This window comes from Equus caballus, chromosome 2 (assembly GCF_041296265.1).
Source record: "Equus caballus isolate H_3958 breed thoroughbred chromosome 2, TB-T2T, whole genome shotgun sequence".
NCBI lineage: Eukaryota > Metazoa > Chordata > Mammalia > Perissodactyla > Equidae > Equus > Equus caballus.
This window is the reverse complement of record NC_091685.1, coordinates 25,009,034-25,027,344: the sequence shown is the minus strand read 5'-3', so window position 1 is coordinate 25,027,344 and position 18,311 is coordinate 25,009,034. Positions and strand designations below refer to the sequence as shown.

Genomic DNA, 18,311 nt, shown 5'->3' with positions numbered 1-18,311 from the left:
GTCTGTGCTTAATAAAAATGGGGGAGAAGTTATGACTTAATAAATGCAGTTGGTCTGGGAGATAAAACTAGGGCTTGAGATAATAAAAAGGCCATGCTGTAAAAAGCGTGGGGTGGCTACTTCCAGGCCAGAATGCCAGCCCGAAAACTGTTATAAAACACACAATCAGCTTCTTGTGCTGACCCCCAGCCCGTACTGAACTGAACCTGGCAGACCCCTACTTCACCCTGGTAAATAAGAGCAGCCCCGTGTAGACCATGTCCCCCGGAGCTGCTTCTTTCTGCATGGCGTGGTATACAGTACGTACTTAAATACTTGTCGAACGAAAGAATGGTGACTGAATGGATAAGCATATGAACCTGTGGCTGGGAAGGTGTGGAGGAAAAACACAGAACTTTATATTTTTTATATTTTTATTGAAGCTTACAGTTTCACTGAACTTTTGGCCCCAAATGGAAAAACCACAAATAAAAAAAAAAAAAGCATTGGCAGTGGGAGGTGGCAACTGTCCCTGGGGACGAAGTCAAGCAGAAAATGGCAGGCAAGAGAGGGGTCCAAGCTGCAGAGGGCAGTAGCCTGGCCAAAGATACCCAGAGAGCAGACTGTCCCAACTCCCCAAGCAGGGACAGCCCCCAGGCAGCTAGAAGTGAACACACACACGGATTTATGGGCATGGGGGTGGCGGAATCCAAGCCACTGGTCCCGAGAGCAAACCTCTCTCATGCTTGGTCAGATTCTACCTCTGGAGAAACTGGGTTCATCTGACAAGACAGCATGGGTGAGGGAACACAGGTGGGAATGGTAAGAGGCCCATGAATACTCACCACTGGCCTCAGGGCACAGAAGGGAAAGCTAGAAGCTGGAGCCCAGCCTAACACTGGACATGAATGCCATTGCAATGACTGGCATCTCCTGCTCCTGGTGCAAGGCTGTGCCATCTAAATGCTCAGGACTGTAAGGAGACTCAACTTCCAGGCCTCTCCTAGGTCAGGCCCTACCTGTGTGGCCTCCACTCAGGTCCCCACTCTGTGGCAGCTATGACGCAGGGCTCCCAGCCTTCTTTGGGAATAGTGCTACATCAGGCAAGGGAGAATCTTTTTCTAGGAGGGGCAGGAAAAGAAGAGAGGCCCACATGCTTCTCCCACTCTAAGGAGCCAGATGGGCTGGGTCATAGCATCCGAGAAGCTGTCATGGTGACGAAGTCCTCAAAGCTGAGCCGAATGTTGCCCTGCACAGCTGTGTCCTTCTCCCGGAAGGCCTCAGTCAGCACCTGCAGCTGGGTGCACACCTGGATGAAGCGATCCAGCTGCATGGCGGGATTGGCGGAGCGCGGGCAGTAGCGGGAGACCAGGAGCTGGGTGAACTGGGGGCTCAGGTTGTAGCCCATTTGGGTCAGAGCTGGAGAGGAGGGGCACACAGAGCACACACAAAAACCTGCCATGAGCACCGCCATCGACCAGCGCCATGGAGCACCGCAGCTCAGGGGACTTTGAGGGAATGGGATCAGCATGGAAGCAGAAAGAGGAAAGGAGTCCCGAGGGTCTGTCCGAGATGGCAGGAGCACAACAGGGCCTCTGTCTGGATGCTCCTCTGGGCTGGTAGGGCCCCATCCCTCTTTCTCCACATCTCCATTACACCCCGTTCAACCAGGGGCCCATGGGGTCCCAGAACACCAGTCTATCTGTGCTCATCCCTGACTCGTGTGCACTACACAAGGAAGTCTGAGACCCCTAGGACCACCTTGTCCAGGGCGCACATCAGAGGTGGCCCGGCATAGAGGTTACGAGGGCCTGCTCTGGAGTCAAGACAGCCCCTCAGCAAGTTGCTTACCCTTGCTAATCCTCTGTCATCACCTCTAAAATGGGGATAATACCTACCTTGGAGCTTCTAGTAAGCATTAAAGGAAGTGATCATGTAAAGCACCTGGGACGCTGCCCAGCACATAAGCACTCAGTAAGTGTCATTTATTAAAAATAATAAAATCATCATCTCCCCAGGCAAGGCTGCTAGGCAGCTCCAAAGTCACAGCCTACATGTTGCTCTGCCTGTCCCTCTAGCTGGGATGCCTCCTCCCTTCCTCTCTGCATAATCTACCAGCTCAGGCTAAAATCCCAGCTCCCCTTTTGCTATGTGGCCCTTGGGCAAGCTACCTATACTTAGCCTGTTTTCTCATCTGTAAAAAGGCAATAATAAGAGACTCTTCATTTAAGGGTGAGGAATAAACAGTACCTACACACGGGGAGAATGAACGAATAACATATTCAACAAACATTCGTTTTGTTGTGATTGTATCACCCTTCCCAATCTCCACGACAGCACCCGACAAGAAAGCAGGGTGATCAGAACAGGTCATCTCCTTTCTGGTCTACCAGGGTACAGATACCATGAGCTCACCCCCACCCACAGAGCCCCTCGGTCTGATGGGAATCCATGGCCAGGGCAAGGGGCTGGGTTCTCTGGGGAGCCCTTTCTCCCCTCTAAGTGGCAAAGCTCCTCGTCAGGGTCTCATAACCCCACGAACCACCCATCCCCTAGAGTCAGAATCGGAAGCAGACCTGGAGCTGTGGCTTCGGGTCATCTCACACAACTGCAACTTTCAGAGTGGTCTGCAGCCCAGAGTTGGGAAGAAAACTGCCTTCTAACAGAGCTAGCAACAGAAATCATCTTTTTGAGCCCCTACACAGGGGCATGCTAGAAACTAGAGAAAAAAGCGCCACAAAAGTCACACATACTGGTCTCAATGAGCACTGGGTTGCTGCGTCTCCATCCCCAAGGATCCCTGCCAGCTGGGCCTGTCTCACCAGAAACTGCCAGGAGTCCCATCAGCAGGGAGTCCAGCCCTGAGCCTGATCCCAGGTGTTTCCTTGCTCTAGATCTTGGCTCAACGCCCTAGCCCGGTCATGGAAGGGGTGGGGAGTGGGCCTGTGCTGAGGACAGCATTTTGTAATGAAGCTGGACGTTTGGTAGTCAGAGACTAGAGAAAGCCCCTTGTTCTGTCTCAGGGAGTAAAGAGAAAAGTCTAGCTCTGCCTGTGCACGGGCCCTAGCCCCGCCCTCACCTTGCTGCAACTCTGTGTAGCTGATGGAGCCCGAGCGGTCCCGGTCATACTGCTGGAAGAGGTTCTTCCACTGCTGGATGAACTTCCACAGGGCCGAGAACCCGTAGACATCGATGCGGCCTGACTTGGTCTTGTCAAACATGTCTTGGTGGGGAGGGAAAGGAGGGAAGGAAAGTTTCAAGACCGAGGGCCAAGGATCCTTGGGTACCGCTGAGGCAGCCCCTACTGGAGGAGACTCCAGAGAACCAAAGGCCTGAGGCCTAGATGCCTGTCCCTAAGACGCACCCTCATCAAGTGTTACACCAGCCCCACCCTGGCCACCCTAAGCCCCACCCCTTCCTTCCAGAACCGCATTTTCTCTGCAGGCTTGGCAGCTGACACCCTCCCTGCCCTCTCCTACAGGGCAGGGAGTCTCATTCTGCAGAACAGGAAATGAGTTAGCCTGTGATGCAGCGGGGTCTAGAACTTGAGAAAAGATCTAAGGGAAAGAGCTCTCAGTCTAGCGGATCTCACCTTGAACCCAGTTTCCTGGCCAAAAGATCTCTCCTCAGAAGGGTTGACCACCCACCTACTATCAGGTATCAGGTCCCACTGGCCCAGCTCGAGCCCAGGGGGAAGGGCAGGGACTCACTGATCATCATGAGGCATGTCTCATCATTGAACGAGGACCAGTTGGAGTTGACCAGGGCCTGCTTCAGCTCCTTGATGGAGATGTAGCCACTGCGATCAGAGTCCACTGACTGGAACCAGGAGTAAGCCTCGGGATCCACATTGGGAGGGGCGCCACCTGCAGGAAGGGGCACAAACCAGGGGAGTCAGACACAGGTCTCAAGGCCAATCCACAGAAATGCTGGGAAGGGCCAGCCTCAGTGCCACCCTGGCTACAGGTTTTTCTTACCCACCAAACCCCACAAATCCACCTACCCCCATCTTCCATCAGGCCAACATTCTTACTCTGATGGAAGAGGACCTTTGGTGTCAACTCACGAGTATCTGCGTTTGATGTCTACTCTGTGAATCTGTCCCGCTATAGCGTTCTGGTCACATCTCTATTTGACTTTAAGTTTTTAAGGAACAAGGACTTGTCTAGCTAATGAAGAATTCTCTGAAAAGAGAGATTATCTCTTCCCCACAGACTGGGGACCCAAAAATGTTTGCTGAGCACCTAACACACACAGCCCAGAGACCAGTATTCCGAGTCACAGGAGCAGGCAGCTCTCTGGGGTGGGAACTAGGTCTGGTCCATCTCTGATTTCCCTGGCCCATATTCTATCAGGAGCTGCCAGAGTGTGGGTGGCCATGGAGCTCTACCTCTCTTCCTTCCCCATCACCTCCCATGCACCTCCCCATCTCCAAACCTCCCTGGAGACATCTGTGACGCCTCCTCATCCCACACCTCCAAAGAGCTGTCCAGTTCTGGCAGTTCCACACACAGGCATCTCCTCCTCCCTATTCCTACTGCACCTGTCCTGGCTCAGACGCCTCTCACCTGGATTGTTGTAACAAACCAAAAAGCCTAACCAAATCATCCTCACAGCTATTCTCCTCCACTCTTCACTTGTTACTGAGCAATCTTTCTAAAATTCAACTCTCTTCTCATCCATTTTCCCCCAACTCAACTCAAAACTCTTCAAAGGTTCCCCATTGACCACAAAATAAAGTCCAGCATCCTTAAAACAGCATTCCGGGTCCCCCCACGATGTGGTACGCCCATCTCCCTCTCACTCTCTTCCATGCTGTACCTCGACACCTCTGTCCCCGCCCAGATGAAATATTGCCCTGCTCTCACCCACACCCACGCAGAGCCTCCACTCACCCCCTTCCCTCTGCTTCGGACCCCTTCTCCCTCATCCCTTTGCATCCATTTCCTGTCCACCCTTCAAAACCCGAATAAAATGCTGTTCCTGCCTCAAAGCCTTCCCTGTTCTTCCGCCCCAAGACAGGCCTCCCTCCCCTCTCCTCCGTACTCCTCTCTCGCAGTCCTGATCACTCCGCTGTGATCCTTCTCCCCTTCCAGGTTAGACTTGGAGTAACATGCAGGCAGGATCCCAGACTAACCCACCGCTGAATACCCAGAGCCTAGCACAGAGCTGGACACAGAAAGGGAAGGTGCTCAATTCATGCTAGAGTTGAGCTCACGGTTCAAGTCCCAGCTCCCCCATTTTGCAGCCATAGTTACCGAAGTTTTCTGATTTGGTTTTCTTATCTTTAAATTGAGGACATAATAGTATCTACTTCATTATTGTAAGGATACAATTAATATATGAAAACCCTTAAATTAGCACCTGTGCAATCTGCGTACTATCTGATTATTAGCATTGTTGTTGTGTTTCAAATAGCTCTGTGTGTCTGTCTGGAGTATGTAAGTAGCTTTAAGTATGTATGTAAATCAGGATCATTCATGCGGAAAGACACGCAGGGTAAGCTGGGGGGTAGAGGTAAAGGCTGGGAGATGAAAGTGGAGAAGCACAGAAGATTGTCTGTCTTAGGAAAAGCCAGAGTTACACAGTATTGTAAACCTTCTGAGTTAACTGGCCACAAAAAGGGCCCCTTCACACAAGGCAGTATCAGACAGCCACGGGCAGCTGTGGAGCATAGAAACCACCATCCCGTCCCAAAGCTGAGGCCACAGGAAAAAGGTCTGCTGCACTGACGGGCTAGTCTGACCTCCTTAGATGCGAAATCGAGGCAGGCCCCACTACCTTCCTAAAACAGCAGCTGTGCCATGGGGGAGCGCGGGCCACAGTGTCTCTAATACATGTGGTCTGTGCAGTTTGCATAGAAGAGTTCAGGCTCTGGAATCAAAGAGCAGAATTCGGATTCAAATCTCGGCTCTGATCCTTACTAGCTTGTGTGACTTTAGGCAAATTAATTCTCTGAGTCCTGATTTGCCCATTTCTAAAATGGACCCACTTCCCAGGGCTGTGTGATGATTAAGTGAGATGATAGCAAAATGTTTTAGCCAAGGGCCTGGAATGTGTGCAGTCACATTTTCACAGAGGAAGGGATATTTAAACTGGCTCTGAAAGGATGATAAGGAGTTGAGATGGGGGAAGAAAAAGCACATGGCAAAGACACAGAGTGTGTTCAGAGCACTCCAAGGGGTCTTGGGTTGATGGGGGAGGGGCGGGGGGATGGCAGCTGAGGAGGCTGGAAAGGCCCTCTGGGTCTCGAGTGCCTTTGGGATCTTTCCTTGAGCAGCACGGCACCTTTAAGGGTCAAACCTGCCTTGCAGAGTGCTGGTGCTCAAAGTTGAGATCCTGGATTCAGTGGGGCTGAGGTGCCACCTCCAGGGGACTCCGATGCAGGTGACATGGGGATCATGCTTTAAGAAGCACTGCCCCAGGGGGTCACCAGATGCACTGGAGGAGGCAATGGTGGCCACACGAGGGGAAGCTGCAGAGGGTGAGCAGCTGAGAGTCTGAGGCACATCGCTCCTCTCCTCTCCAGCCCCAGAGATTACCTCTGGCCCCAGGCCCTGGAGGGATAAGCCTCATAGCCAGCGGCTCCCTTCCCTGCAGTGACCTCATGCAGGCTCAGAGACAAGATTTTTAAAATATGAGGAAACTCACCATGAGGCTGCTGAGCTGAAAGCAAACACCCGGCAGCTCTGGGCTCTGACAAGATAAATGCCACTGCTCACAGTGTTTAGAACCCCCAAGGTTTGAGCATCTCTGTCAGGGCCACCTGCCTGGGCATGTATGCTAAGATGCTGCAGCTTCCCAGCAGTGCCCTTCTATGCAGGCGCTTCAGGCGCACAGGAGTGGTTCCAGGCTGCCTTGCTGCTGGCTTGGTCTTCTGGGAACAAGCATTCTGAGCAGAGGCTAACTGAATGAGTTTGGGAGGAAGTAGGGGGCTGGGCACTCACCTTCCCTGACCCTCTACGACAGCTCAGCAATCTTCTTGAGGCCAAAGCCCCTACCCAGGATTTTCTGCCTCCACTGAGTCTCCAAGCCCCGGGTCCCTCCCCCATCTTGTCCAGTACCTCACCTTTAGCATCTCTGCTCTTTATCCTTCCCCTATGGGACCATCCCATCATTCTCCTGTCCACCTCAGCATCTTTCAGTGGTAAGGCCCTTGGCACATCTGTCATCACATTAAATGCTGAATACCTCTTTGCTGAGAATGCTCCAGAACGAGTCCTTTCACAGAATATTGTTTATTAATCCCTTCCCATGTGCCAGACACTGTGCCCAGTGTTCCCCTGCACCTTCTCACTTAATCCATATCAACAACCATGTGAGGTAGTGACACTGCCCTCATTTTGACACTGCCAGATGTGGACACTGGGGCTTAAGGAGGTGAAGTAATCTGGTAAGGTCAATAAGTGATTGCAAAAAGCCCAAGCTTTCACCAACTACACTATCTTGCCTTTCTACATATAGCAGTCAGTCTCCCTTCTGCAGGATGGGGTTTCTCCGCATGGCAGACTGTATTATTATCTCCAATTATTTGCTAATTCTGCCCCCCTTCCCTGTTAGAGCACTGTACAACCTCACCACTGCCTGGTGGCTGGCAGAGCACCTCCATGGGACGAGTATTATTCCTATCCTATAAATATCGGGTTTGATCAGATGAGGATTAGCCAACAGAATGTGAGTGGAAGACAGATAAAGTACTTCAAAGCAGAAGCTTTAAGAGCATTGTGCATTCCTGTTAGCTCTCCTGACCTTTTTCTCTGCCACAAGAACAGCATATCCCTAACAGAGGCTGCTCCTTCAGCCTGAATCCTGGAAAGAAAAGACTCGTGGAGCAGAACCTCAGTCACCAAAGCCACAGCTGCCATCACATAAGCAAGAGGAAATACGTGTGAGCAAGCAATAGAAATAAATGTTTGTTGCTGCAAGCCAAAGAGATTTTGGAGTTGTTGTTACCACAGCAAAGCTAACTAACAGACTTCTCATTCTGCTGATGCAAGCTGAAGCTGGAAGCAAGATGCTAAGGCACCAAAGACCAGGCTGCCTGAACATCCACCAGAAGGGTCAGGATGGGCCCTGGGTAACTCAGAACAGGGTCAGAGGCACCTGGAGTCCAAGATCTCTGCTTACCTGGAGGAGGGCCCTGTCCATAAGGCCCGGGATGCTGGGCACCATAGGAATTTGGAGGTGGCTGACCATAGGGGGCCCCTGGGGCTGCACCACCATATGGTCCTCCTGGAGTTCCAGGGGGGAGGCCCCCAGGGTTGGGGTGTCCATAGGGCCCTCCACCAGCTGGTGGTCCATAAGGCCCTCCAGGGGCAGGACCTCCTCCATAACCACCACCAGGGGGTACCCCACTGCCATACTGCCCTCCACCATGGGGGGATCCAGGGTAGTAACTCCCCGGAGGGGCTCCGGGCGCTTGTCCTCCAGCTCCTGGGCAGCCCTGCAAGAAAAGCAAGACATCAGTCCGAATGATAAGGCCAGAAACTAGCCACAGTACGGCACTTTACAGTTATAATACACTGCCACTGCCACTCTTCCAACTGATCCTATAGGCAGAGCTGGAATTATGATCCCATTGCTCAGATGGGGAACCTGAGGCTTCTAGAGAAGATACAACTTACCCAAAATCGCACCACCAGTAACCTGCAGAGTCAGGGCTGGAATCCTGCCCTCCTGGCTCACCTTCCCTGCACACCAAGGGGCTCCACGAGGTCTGGGATCATGTTTGGTTTGCCACTTTATCCCCAGCCCCCAGTGCGGAATGGATGCTCAGTAAATATTTACTGTATAAATGAGTAGGCAAATGAATCAAACCATTCCACATTCTCCCCCTGTGCTACCTCATCTCTATTTGTGGAATTCACGTGCAAACGTGACCTCCACCACACAGCCCTGACCCTCTTCAATCACAAACAATACTTCCAGAGCATGGAGTCATCCAGAGCATGCTTTTCTTAGCGCACTCGAGCTCGTGATACAAAAACACTTTCCCCATCCTCACTCATGGCTCTGTGAGATGGGCAGGGGAGAATCAACTCCTAAGGCAATATAGTACAAAGGCTAAAGTCAAAAAGACCAGTTCAAGTTCACGTTCTGCCACTTACTAACTGGACTAATGACTTACGCTCTCTAAGCCACAATATCCTTTGCTCTAAAATGGGAATGAAAAATAATAGTGCCTACGTCCCAGGTTGGTTTGTGAATGAAATGAGACCAGCCACATGAAGTGCTTTGACACAGGCCCTGGCACAGAGAGGTTAAGCACTCACTACACATTAAAATGATTAGTAACAGCACCTTCTACGGAGGAGGAAACTCGAGTCCAGAAAAATCACACACAGGCTGCATGCAGGGGCTGGCCCCAGAATCCAGGTCTCCCGGCTGCTAAGCCCAATTTGTACACTAGGGCATACACAGGAGCATTGCCTCTCTTGTCCAGGTCCCCACGCCATGAGCCAGGTGTCCCCAAGGCTCAGAGTGCTCGGCTGCATCTCCCTAAGCGGCCAGCAAAAGGCCTGGCAGAGCGCAGCCCGAGCAATACGCAGACAGGCTGAGGTAAGGGCACGGAGAGCCGCTGGGCCCAGCTCTGAGGACGGGACCAGCTAGACATGTTTGGGTCAGCCCGTGAGGCACAGCAGCCCGCGGCCTAGGCACCGAAAGCCTGGCCTTTCTCTTTTTACCGTGTTTGACAGCTTCTGGAACAGCTACCCTCAAGGCTCTCCCAAATTCACACTTCATCTAAAGGGGGTGTGCTTGCTCCAGGAGGCGAGGCTTCTGGGGGGAGGGCAGGAAGCAGGCCCTCCACCTTCCCCATTCACCATCCTCCGCCCTGGAAGCTGCCTAGCCAGCGGGAGGACTCCTTCACAGATAATGAAGTCACAGCCAAATCTCACCGCAAAACTCTGCTCTCACCAGCTGAGTTCACGACCGGGGACCAGGGGCTTAATCTCTCGAAGCATATTTCTTCACAAATAGAATATAATAGTCGCTTCTTCACTGAATGGTTTTGCAGATTACAAGAAATAAATGCAGCAGAATTTCATTAGTTTAATTTTTAGCTAAAGAATCTTTTGATAAGATAAAATTTTTAACATTGATAAAAGAGGGGCCGGCCCAGCGGTGCAATGGTTAAGTGCACACGTTCCTCTTCGGCAGCCCGGGGTTCGCTGGTTCGGATCCCGGGTGCAGACATGGCATCGCTTGGCAAGCCATGCTGTGGTAGCCGCCCCACATATAAAGTAGAGAAAGATGGGCATGAATGTTAGCTCAGGACCAGTCTTCCTCAGCAAAAAGAGGAGGATTGGCAGCAGACGTTAGCTCAGGGCTAATCTTCCTCAAAAAAAAAAAAAAAAAACCTGATAAAAGAAAGTCACTCTAGCTGAGGGAAGGTGGGGGTTCCTGAGCCCCGACCATGTGCCACTCCCCACCCCCACCCCCCCGCCCCCCCCAGATTCTGAGAGAGCTCTGCAGAACTCTCATAGTGACTCAAAGGCAGTTTGAGAATCATTAATATAAGAAAATAAGTTCTTACAACAGTGCCTGGCATAAAGCAAACGATCAATAAATCATAGCTGCTATTGTTATATTAATTATCAGCAAAGCCCCGGGCCAGGTAAACAGGAGGGTTGGGGGCAGGCATATAAAGGAGAGTAAACCCTTCTGAAGGAGCTCACAGTCAATAGGAGAGGCACAGACACACTGTCTGTAACATCTAACAAAACAGCATAAGGAAATAGGCATTTAAAAAGGACATGTATCACGGGACCATGAAGGAGAGAGCGTGAAATCGGGGAGCGTTTCCACGAGAAAGCAGCATTTCCACTGGAATTTAAAGAATAAAAGATTCCCAAGGGAGCTGGAGAGGCGTGATGGCAGAGGTGTGCAGGAGGCCGGTCACCGAACCTAACCCTTCAGGTTACAAATGGGGAAACCAAGGCCGGGAGAGGGAAGGGACTTGCTCAATGACACTGTGAGCTGGAGGCGGAGGCAGACCTAGACCACCGCCCCCCGAACCCAGTGACCACCACAGCCTCCTGCTCCAGTGCTCTTTCTGTAGGCAATAGGGCACAGGAGCCCAGCGGAGGCCAGGAAAGGGGTAGGGACTCCGCAGAGGCTGGGCACACCCATGAACAGGGTGGACATCGAGCCAGGAAGTGGCCGCTCCACAATAAGCCCTGTGAGCCATAAACTGAGCCTGGCCTATGGCACCTGAGGCACGGCCCTTCCTCCGGGGAACGCCCTCAGCCAACAAAGCAGGTGCTGCCAGGCAGGTCTTCCGACCTGTGCTATCTCATTCCAGGGCTCTGGTGCAGCCTGGCAGCAACTAAACTCTTTCCTCTCCGCCCTGCATTAAAGCCCTCACGTGTACGGCTTACAAAGCACTTTCACATGCACAGAAACACTGCTGGCAGAGTCCTGCTGACAATCCTCTAACAGAAAAAAGGAAGACGTTAGTAGGCTTATTTTCAGATGAAGACACTGAGGTGCACAACTGTTAAAAGACTCCATTCAGCAAGCGTTTACAGAGCGAAAACATTGTGCTGGGCTCAGTGTGAGGCCTGGGGGCACAAAACTAAACAGGGCCTGTGCTTGAGGAGCCCACAGATAATCTGATCAGTGCCATCAGAAAAATCTACTTAAATGCTATCAAAGAGGCATAGGCAGAGGAATCTGTTGGCTGTTGAATGATAAATGAGCAATTAAATGAACAAAGGCATGAAGTGGGTCAAGGAAGGCTTCCTGGAAGAGGCAGAAGTAATACTGGAGCTGGCACTGAAGGATGCACAGGCATTCTCCAAAAGGAAGGCAAAGAAGGACATTCCAGACAGGAGGGAGAAGAAAGACAAAGGCGGAGATCTATAAGTGAACACGGGATGGTCAGGGAACAGGCTAAAAAGCAGGGGGCGGAGGCAAGAACACAGTGTGAACTCAGAAAGGCAGGCTCTTTACACATCCCCTGTCCACATGCCTCTCCTGATGCATTTCAGCTAGCCGGCGAGTACAAGTGTCTCAAAGTAGTTTCTGTCTATGGTCTTCTCTGCGGAACAGTGAGCTCCCCAAGGGCAGACACTGGGCCTCCTGCATCACGGTACCCCAGGGTCCAGCACAGTGCCTGGCGCCTGCGTGCTGCCATAAATATTTGAACAAATGAATGCCACTCCAAAGCATCTGGGCTTTATGCTGGAGGAAAGAGAGCGCCACAGAAGGGTTTCCAATAGGGGAAGAACGTGATCAGGGCCTTATGTGGAGAATGAACCCGCGGTGGGGTGGAGGATGAGCTGGCGAGGCGGGCGGCAGCCCAGGTGCAGGGCAGGCAGGGCTTGAAGGAGACAGCAGACTCAGAGATGGAGAGAACAGGATGAATTCTGACACTATTTCAGAGAGAGACTAGACATGACTTGGCAACTAATTAGGTAAGGGAAGAGATGGAGGGGAGAGTGAGGAAAGGCAAGTGTTTAGAATGACTCAGGTTTCTAGCTTGCACGAGAGGAAGGTAGCAGAGCCATCAACTGAGGCAGAATCCAGGCTGCGGAAGATGGTTCTCTGGGTCACCGGGTTGTTAGTAAAGGTCCGAACCAGAAAAGAAAACCAGAGTCCCTGACTCCATGTTCTTTTATACTACTCCACGCTGCCAACTCTTTTGAGAGTTTTCCCAAGTGCATTTCATGCAGACAAACATAAGATTGTGAAAGAAAAAAAGACAGGAAGAGTTAAGTAACCATGGTTTCCAAAGCATCACAGAAAACTATCCCTAGGTCTCTACTGATTGCAAATAAACTACATTTGGTATATTGGGTTGGGGGAGGGAGCAATTAACACTTTACTGAAGCTGTGCTAGATGCTTCCAGTTCAGCTCACTCTCACCGATCCTCAGTCCTGTGAAGTGAGTGTTATTATCCCCACTGTACAGAGGAGAAAATTAAGGTGCAGAGAATTTAATAATGTGCCTGTGATGATGCAGCTAGAATGGGTGAGTTAGGATTCAAAACACGGTCTGCATGACTCCACTCCACTCCCCTCCCCTCTGCTGTGTGTTCACTCAGTAAATGAGTGAGCAGCTCCCACGTGCTGGTGCCAGGGACTGTCCTAAGTACATCCGTCAAATATGATGGATTTCTACGGTGGACGGGGGTGAAGGGTGAAGGGTTGGGATTGGATGATCTTTCAGAGGCTTCACGCCCAGAAATCAGGGAGACTCAGAAGAATCTTATTCTTTTTTCCCCAGCACCTAGACCCAATTGAGAGCTGCAGTATTGCAGGAGACCCCAAAGACCCTCTAGGCAACCGCTCAGTCGACGATGGAATCTCTGTAGCCCTATCTGGAATCTGTTTGCATTCCTGCAAGTGGTGGGGAGCTCACACCCTCCCAAATAACCCACTCAGCAAGTCCCATATTTTCTTTTGGCTCTGAGGGCTCATTCTTCCACTGCTAAGACCCTTGTGAAGCTCAGAGGTGTCAAAAGTTGGTCCATGCTGAGTCCTGATGGGGAAGAGAGCAGGCTGCATTGCAAAGACAAGCCTGTGCTCCAGAACTACCCCTCCAGTGCCCGCTGCAGCAGGCTAGAGACCATTCCAAGGGTCTAAACCATCACAAGAAGACAGAGGAGTGGCTTGGGCATTCACCAGCAGAGGCTCCTAAAATATTTAAAGGCTGGAAACCTGCAGCCAATAAACAGTGAGCCAAGAACTGTCCCAAGACTTCAATTACCACCTCTGTGCTGACACTCCAAAATCTCTCTCTCCAGCTTTCTCTCTCCTGAGCTGCAGACCCACATATCCAACAACTTCCTGACCTTCCCTCCAAATATATCCTCCCTCTGTGTTCCTATCTCGGTGAATGGGAAACCCTAGTGGCCTCCTGGGAACCTCCTCTTTCCTCCCCTCTGTCACCTCAATTAGGCACCAAGATTTCTCAATTCTACTTCCCAAATGCTTCTCAAGTCCATTTTCACCAGCTCACTGTTCTCTCTAACTGACATTACTTCAATAGCTTTGAGACTGGTCTCCCTGCCTCCAGGATCTCCCACTTCCACCCATTCCCACAGTGCCCCACGGTAAGGGCTCCAAAGCACAAACAGGAGAAAGCTCTTCAGCGGCGCCCTCATTACTCTTAGGATGAAGTCCACACTCCTCAAAAAGGCATATAAGGCCCTATCTGCTCCTTGCTTACCTTTCTGGTCTCATTTCTTACCCTCTCCCCCTCTTCACTACAACTAGAATGATCTCCTTAAATTCCTCCAAAATACTGGGCTCTCTTGCTTCCTGGCCTTTGAACATGCTATTCCCTCTACTGGAATACCATTCCTTTCTTCACCCAGCTAACTTCTATTAGAGATTCAGTTTTTGGCTTAATTATCACCTCCTTTAAGAATGTCCTGGGGCTGGCGCCGACCCTGTGGCCAAGTGGTTAAGTTCGCACTCCACTGCAGCAGCCTACAGTTTCGCCGGTTCAGATCCTGGGCGCGGACATGGCACCGCTCATCAGGCCATGCTGAGGCGGCATCCCACATGCCACAACTAGTAGGACCTGCAGCTAGGATATACAACTATGTATGGGGGTAGATTTGGGGAGATAAAGCAGAAAAAAAAAAACAGATTGGCAACAATTGTTAGCTCAGGTGCCAATCTTTAAAAAAAAAAAATCATTAAAAATAACAATTAAAAAACAAAAAGAATGCCCTGGGGCTGACCCCATGGCTTAGTGGTTAAGTTTGGGGCACTCTGCTTTGGTGGCCAGAGTTCGGTTCCCAGGTGCAGACCTACGCCACTTGGCAGGGGGCCATGCTGTGGTGGCAACGCACATACAAAATAGAGAGATGCAGATCTTAGCTCATGGCAAATCTTCCTCAGGAAAGAAAAAATATCCTTTCTCCCTGAGACTCAGGTATCCCTCTTGTGCTGTCCTAGTACCTTACACTTACTCTCATTTAATACTTATCACACTGATTCTACATTTTATACATATATATCACTCTTCCACTTGGAGTATTTATCATATGCCAAAACAGCATATCAAGCACTTCATATGGATTATCTCATTTAATCTTTACAGTAACTCTCGAGGTAAGTACCCATTTTAAAGAAGGGGAAACCAAGCATCTGACTTTTGTAAGAAATTTCTGCAAGGAAATGGCAGAGCAGGGATTTAAAGCCAAATCTCTCTGGCCTCAAAGACCATGCTCTTAACCACTGAAACCATCAGGCTGGCTCCCCTACAGGACCAAAGGGTACTTAAGTTTCACTGCTCCAACTCCCAGTCCATGCTTGAGGACCCTGGGGCTGGGGCAGCGGAAAATTACAGGAATCTTGACTCCCAGCAATAGGCTGGAATCCTCCATGGATATGTACCGAGTGGAGGGGAGGCAGCACTGACAAGCCTTTGGATGCTTTGAAAAAAATCATCTCCTGTGTGGGCCCGGTGGCATAGTGATTAAGTTCGCGCACTCTGCTTTGGCGTCCCAGGGTTCACCGGTTCAGATCCTGGGGGTGGACCTACGTACCGCTCACCAAGCCATGCTCTGGCAGCATCCCATGTGAAAAATAGAGGAAGACTGACACAGATATTAGCTCAGCAACAATCTTCCTCAAGCAAAAAGAGAAAGATTGGCAAGAGATGTTAGCTCAGGGCCAATCTGCCTCACACACACACACACACACACACAAATCAGTTCCTTTCTTGGAAAACCATAGACCAGGAGCTGGACAGGCAGACAGGACATAATAGGGGGAAAAGAAGCATTTCTTCTTCTATTCCAGACACGTGCTCCTTTTCAATATTTCACTGAGCATAAGCCCAGGCAGCATGGCATGATAACAGTAATCGCAGCAGCACTGTGCACTGGCACACACTATGTATTAGTAATGTGCCAAGCTCCCCATAGAATTTATCATATTTCATCCTCATTTCAGTCCTATGAAGTACTATTCCTCCCTTTTTACAAGTGAGGAAACTGAGGCTCAGAGCCTTTAGATGCATCCAAGGGCATGTAACTATTAAGTCGTAGAATTAAGATTCTAGCCCAGTTCTGTCTAACCTGGGAGTTCAGGCTCTTAATTTCTATGTCACTGCTTCTCGGATGCATACAAATTACCTCCAAAAGCTGATTAAAATATAGATGCCTGGCCATTCCCGGGTGCAGAACACATCTGAGGTGGAACCCAAAAGCATGCTTTTCTAACAAGCTGCTAAGTGATTCTGATGCAGACCATCTACTGAGAAACAATGCACTAGGGCAATATTTCCCCAAACAGGGTTCCTCAGGAATACCAGTGTTACTGAAAAACGACCACTTAAAAAAAGGGGGGGGGGAATTCCATGGTTAAGTAAGTTTAAGAAATACGGCATATTCAATCCCTCCTTGGCAGATTTACAATGTATATTTACAAAGCAAGAATTCTGAGACAGCCAATGGCGAACAAACTTAGCTTTTTCTAACAGAGCATTTCCCAAATTTACTTAACCACAAAATCTTCCTCTATTAGTGATAACCTATTAACAGCTCACAAGACGCAGCAAATGGAAGGGAGCTTGGGAAATACTGCTAGGTTATACTTCCTCCTAACTCTAGCCTAGGCCGGCCTCTCTCTTCTCTACCTCTGCTAAGCATGCAATGAAAGGATTTCTAAGTTCTAGCCCTGGCCTCACCCGCTCACTTGCTATATGCCACCTTGGGCAAGCCACTTAACTTCTCTGGGCTCGTTCCTCAGCTATAAATTGGGGGTTATAATCCCAGGAAGCATGCCTCAGGGCCTTGGTGATTGAGATAACAGAATTCCATATCGTGTACAAAAACTGTACAGGGCTGCATTCCCTCAGAAGGCTCTTGCCACACCTTTTGGCATGTGACTGTACTCAATCGAGTGCTTTGTAATGTCCCATATGAAGTTGTCTTCCAATTTTTCCTGCATGGGTTTTATCTCCTAAATTAGCATGATCTTGGGCAACTCAGGAGCCCTCTCTGGGCTTCAGTCTCCTCCTTTTACAACGAAGTGACTATTCTGAGGGCCCTCCCAGCAATGATCTTCTAGGCATCTGGTAAAAATCAAAATACCAAGAGGGAACACCTGTTACACTCTCAGTAGTACCAAATACTTTACAAGCATCACTTCCTTATTCTTCATAACAGCCCTCAAGGTAGACCCTATTATTTGGCCCTATTTTACAGAGGAAGCTTCAGCTCAGAAAGGCAAAATCCGTTGCTCAAGGGCTCAAAACTATTTCGGTGATGGAGCCAAGGTGTGAACCTTCCTCTGACTCCAAACTGCACTTAACCCCTCCATCGTTCTGTCATCCCACAAAGGCTTCTGGCCACAGAATCACCTTGCTGCGGTGTTCTTGGCTGGATCAAGATGGGTTGGCAAGCGGGGAAAATGCATTGGCTGACAGCTCCGGGATCTGCTGCCTAACTGCTTGGTAACTTCAGCTAAGTTCCGTGTCTTCTCTGGGTTTCATTTTTCCTATGTGTGAAATAAGGTGTTGGACTAAGCCAGTAGTCAAACAAGCGCACTTGTGGAGCCTGCTAAGCCACAGATTATCTCCTGATTATCCGGATGCAGTACGTCTGGGGTGTATTTTTATCCGACGCCCCAAATGATACCGACGGAACTAGCGGCCTAAACGCTCTATTCGCGTTTATGACCCTGCTCAGGGTCCCCGCGGGAGCCCTGGGAAGGTGTGGGGCCAGGCCGAGCCCAGCCAGGGTATATGGGGTCCAAGGCCCCCAAATCCTCGCGCGCGCCACGTCAAAGGGGGCGCGACACGACCTCCCAGACGTGCAGTCCTGCGTGACGTGAGACAGGCGCGACCGACCACCCCTTTTCCCTTTTGCTCCACGCGACACCTCGCGGAAGCCAGCCTCAGCGTGGGAATGGCGCGGAGAAAGCGAGGGCAAACTCAAATGCCGGTCCTCAGCCTGAACTTGGCGAGGCCCCTACCTGGATTCGCCCGCCCCTCACGCACTCACCTGCCCATACGGATAGCTCGCCATGGCGACTCTGACGTCACACGTCGACGAGGGGCGGGGCTTCCTGGTCTCAAACCCGCCCTTCGTCTGGGCCTGGGGGCGGGACCGCTTCTGATTGGAGGTCCCTGGCTATCAATCCTGGGCGCATGTGTGGACGGAAGTGACGGTGTACGGGGGCGGGCAGGTGACTCCAGAGAAGCTCGAGGAGCTTCTTTAAGCTGGATTGGTTGGCAGTTTGTTGTGATGGCGCGGATGTTCGTGCTGCTACTGCTCTAGAGTAGGCGCCCAGGCTGGTCAGGCCCGGGTATTTAGTGGGAAGGTTGGGTGGGGTGTTGCAGCAGTGGCCATGTTATAACCTGGCAAATG

The 18,311-nt window shown here is 50.7% G+C and overlaps 2 protein-coding genes across 2 annotated transcripts in view; one reads left to right on the top strand and one right to left on the bottom strand.

Moving 5' to 3' along the window:
- HCRTR1 (hypocretin receptor 1) overlaps positions 1-7,907 on the top strand; it is a 19,207-nt gene extending 11,300 nt beyond the window's left edge. The window contains exon 7 of the mRNA XM_070249883.1: positions 7,752-7,907. Coding sequence (XP_070105984.1) covers positions 7,752-7,762 — 11 coding nt within the window. The 3' untranslated portion in view covers positions 7,763-7,907. The remainder of the gene's footprint in view (positions 1-7,751) is intronic.
- Positions 396-18,311, bottom strand: PEF1 (penta-EF-hand domain containing 1). Its single transcript, XM_005607256.3, has 5 exons — positions 17,946-18,311; positions 8,107-8,422; positions 3,690-3,845; positions 3,059-3,202; positions 396-1,398 (listed from the first exon to the last, which is right to left on the bottom strand). Exons 1-5 carry the CDS (start codon positions 17,967-17,969, stop codon positions 1,169-1,171), a joined length of 870 nt encoding a protein of 289 aa, XP_005607313.1. The 5' UTR covers positions 17,970-18,311; the 3' UTR covers positions 396-1,168.

What these genes read in the sequence shown, in the direction of transcription:
- PEF1 (XM_005607256.3), bottom strand. Translation starts at nt 17,969, where the DNA reads ATGGCGAGCTATCCGTATGGGCAG. An exon ending in CGAGCTATCCGTATGGGCAG is followed by an intron (nt 8,423 to 17,945) that starts GTGAGTGCGTGA and finishes CTTTTCTTGCAG; the next exon opens with GGCTGCCCAGGAGCTGGAGG. An exon ending in CTACACAGAGTTGCAGCAAG is followed by an intron (nt 1,399 to 3,058) that starts GTGAGGGCGGGG and finishes CCTCCTCTCCAG; the next exon opens with CTCTGACCCAAATGGGCTAC.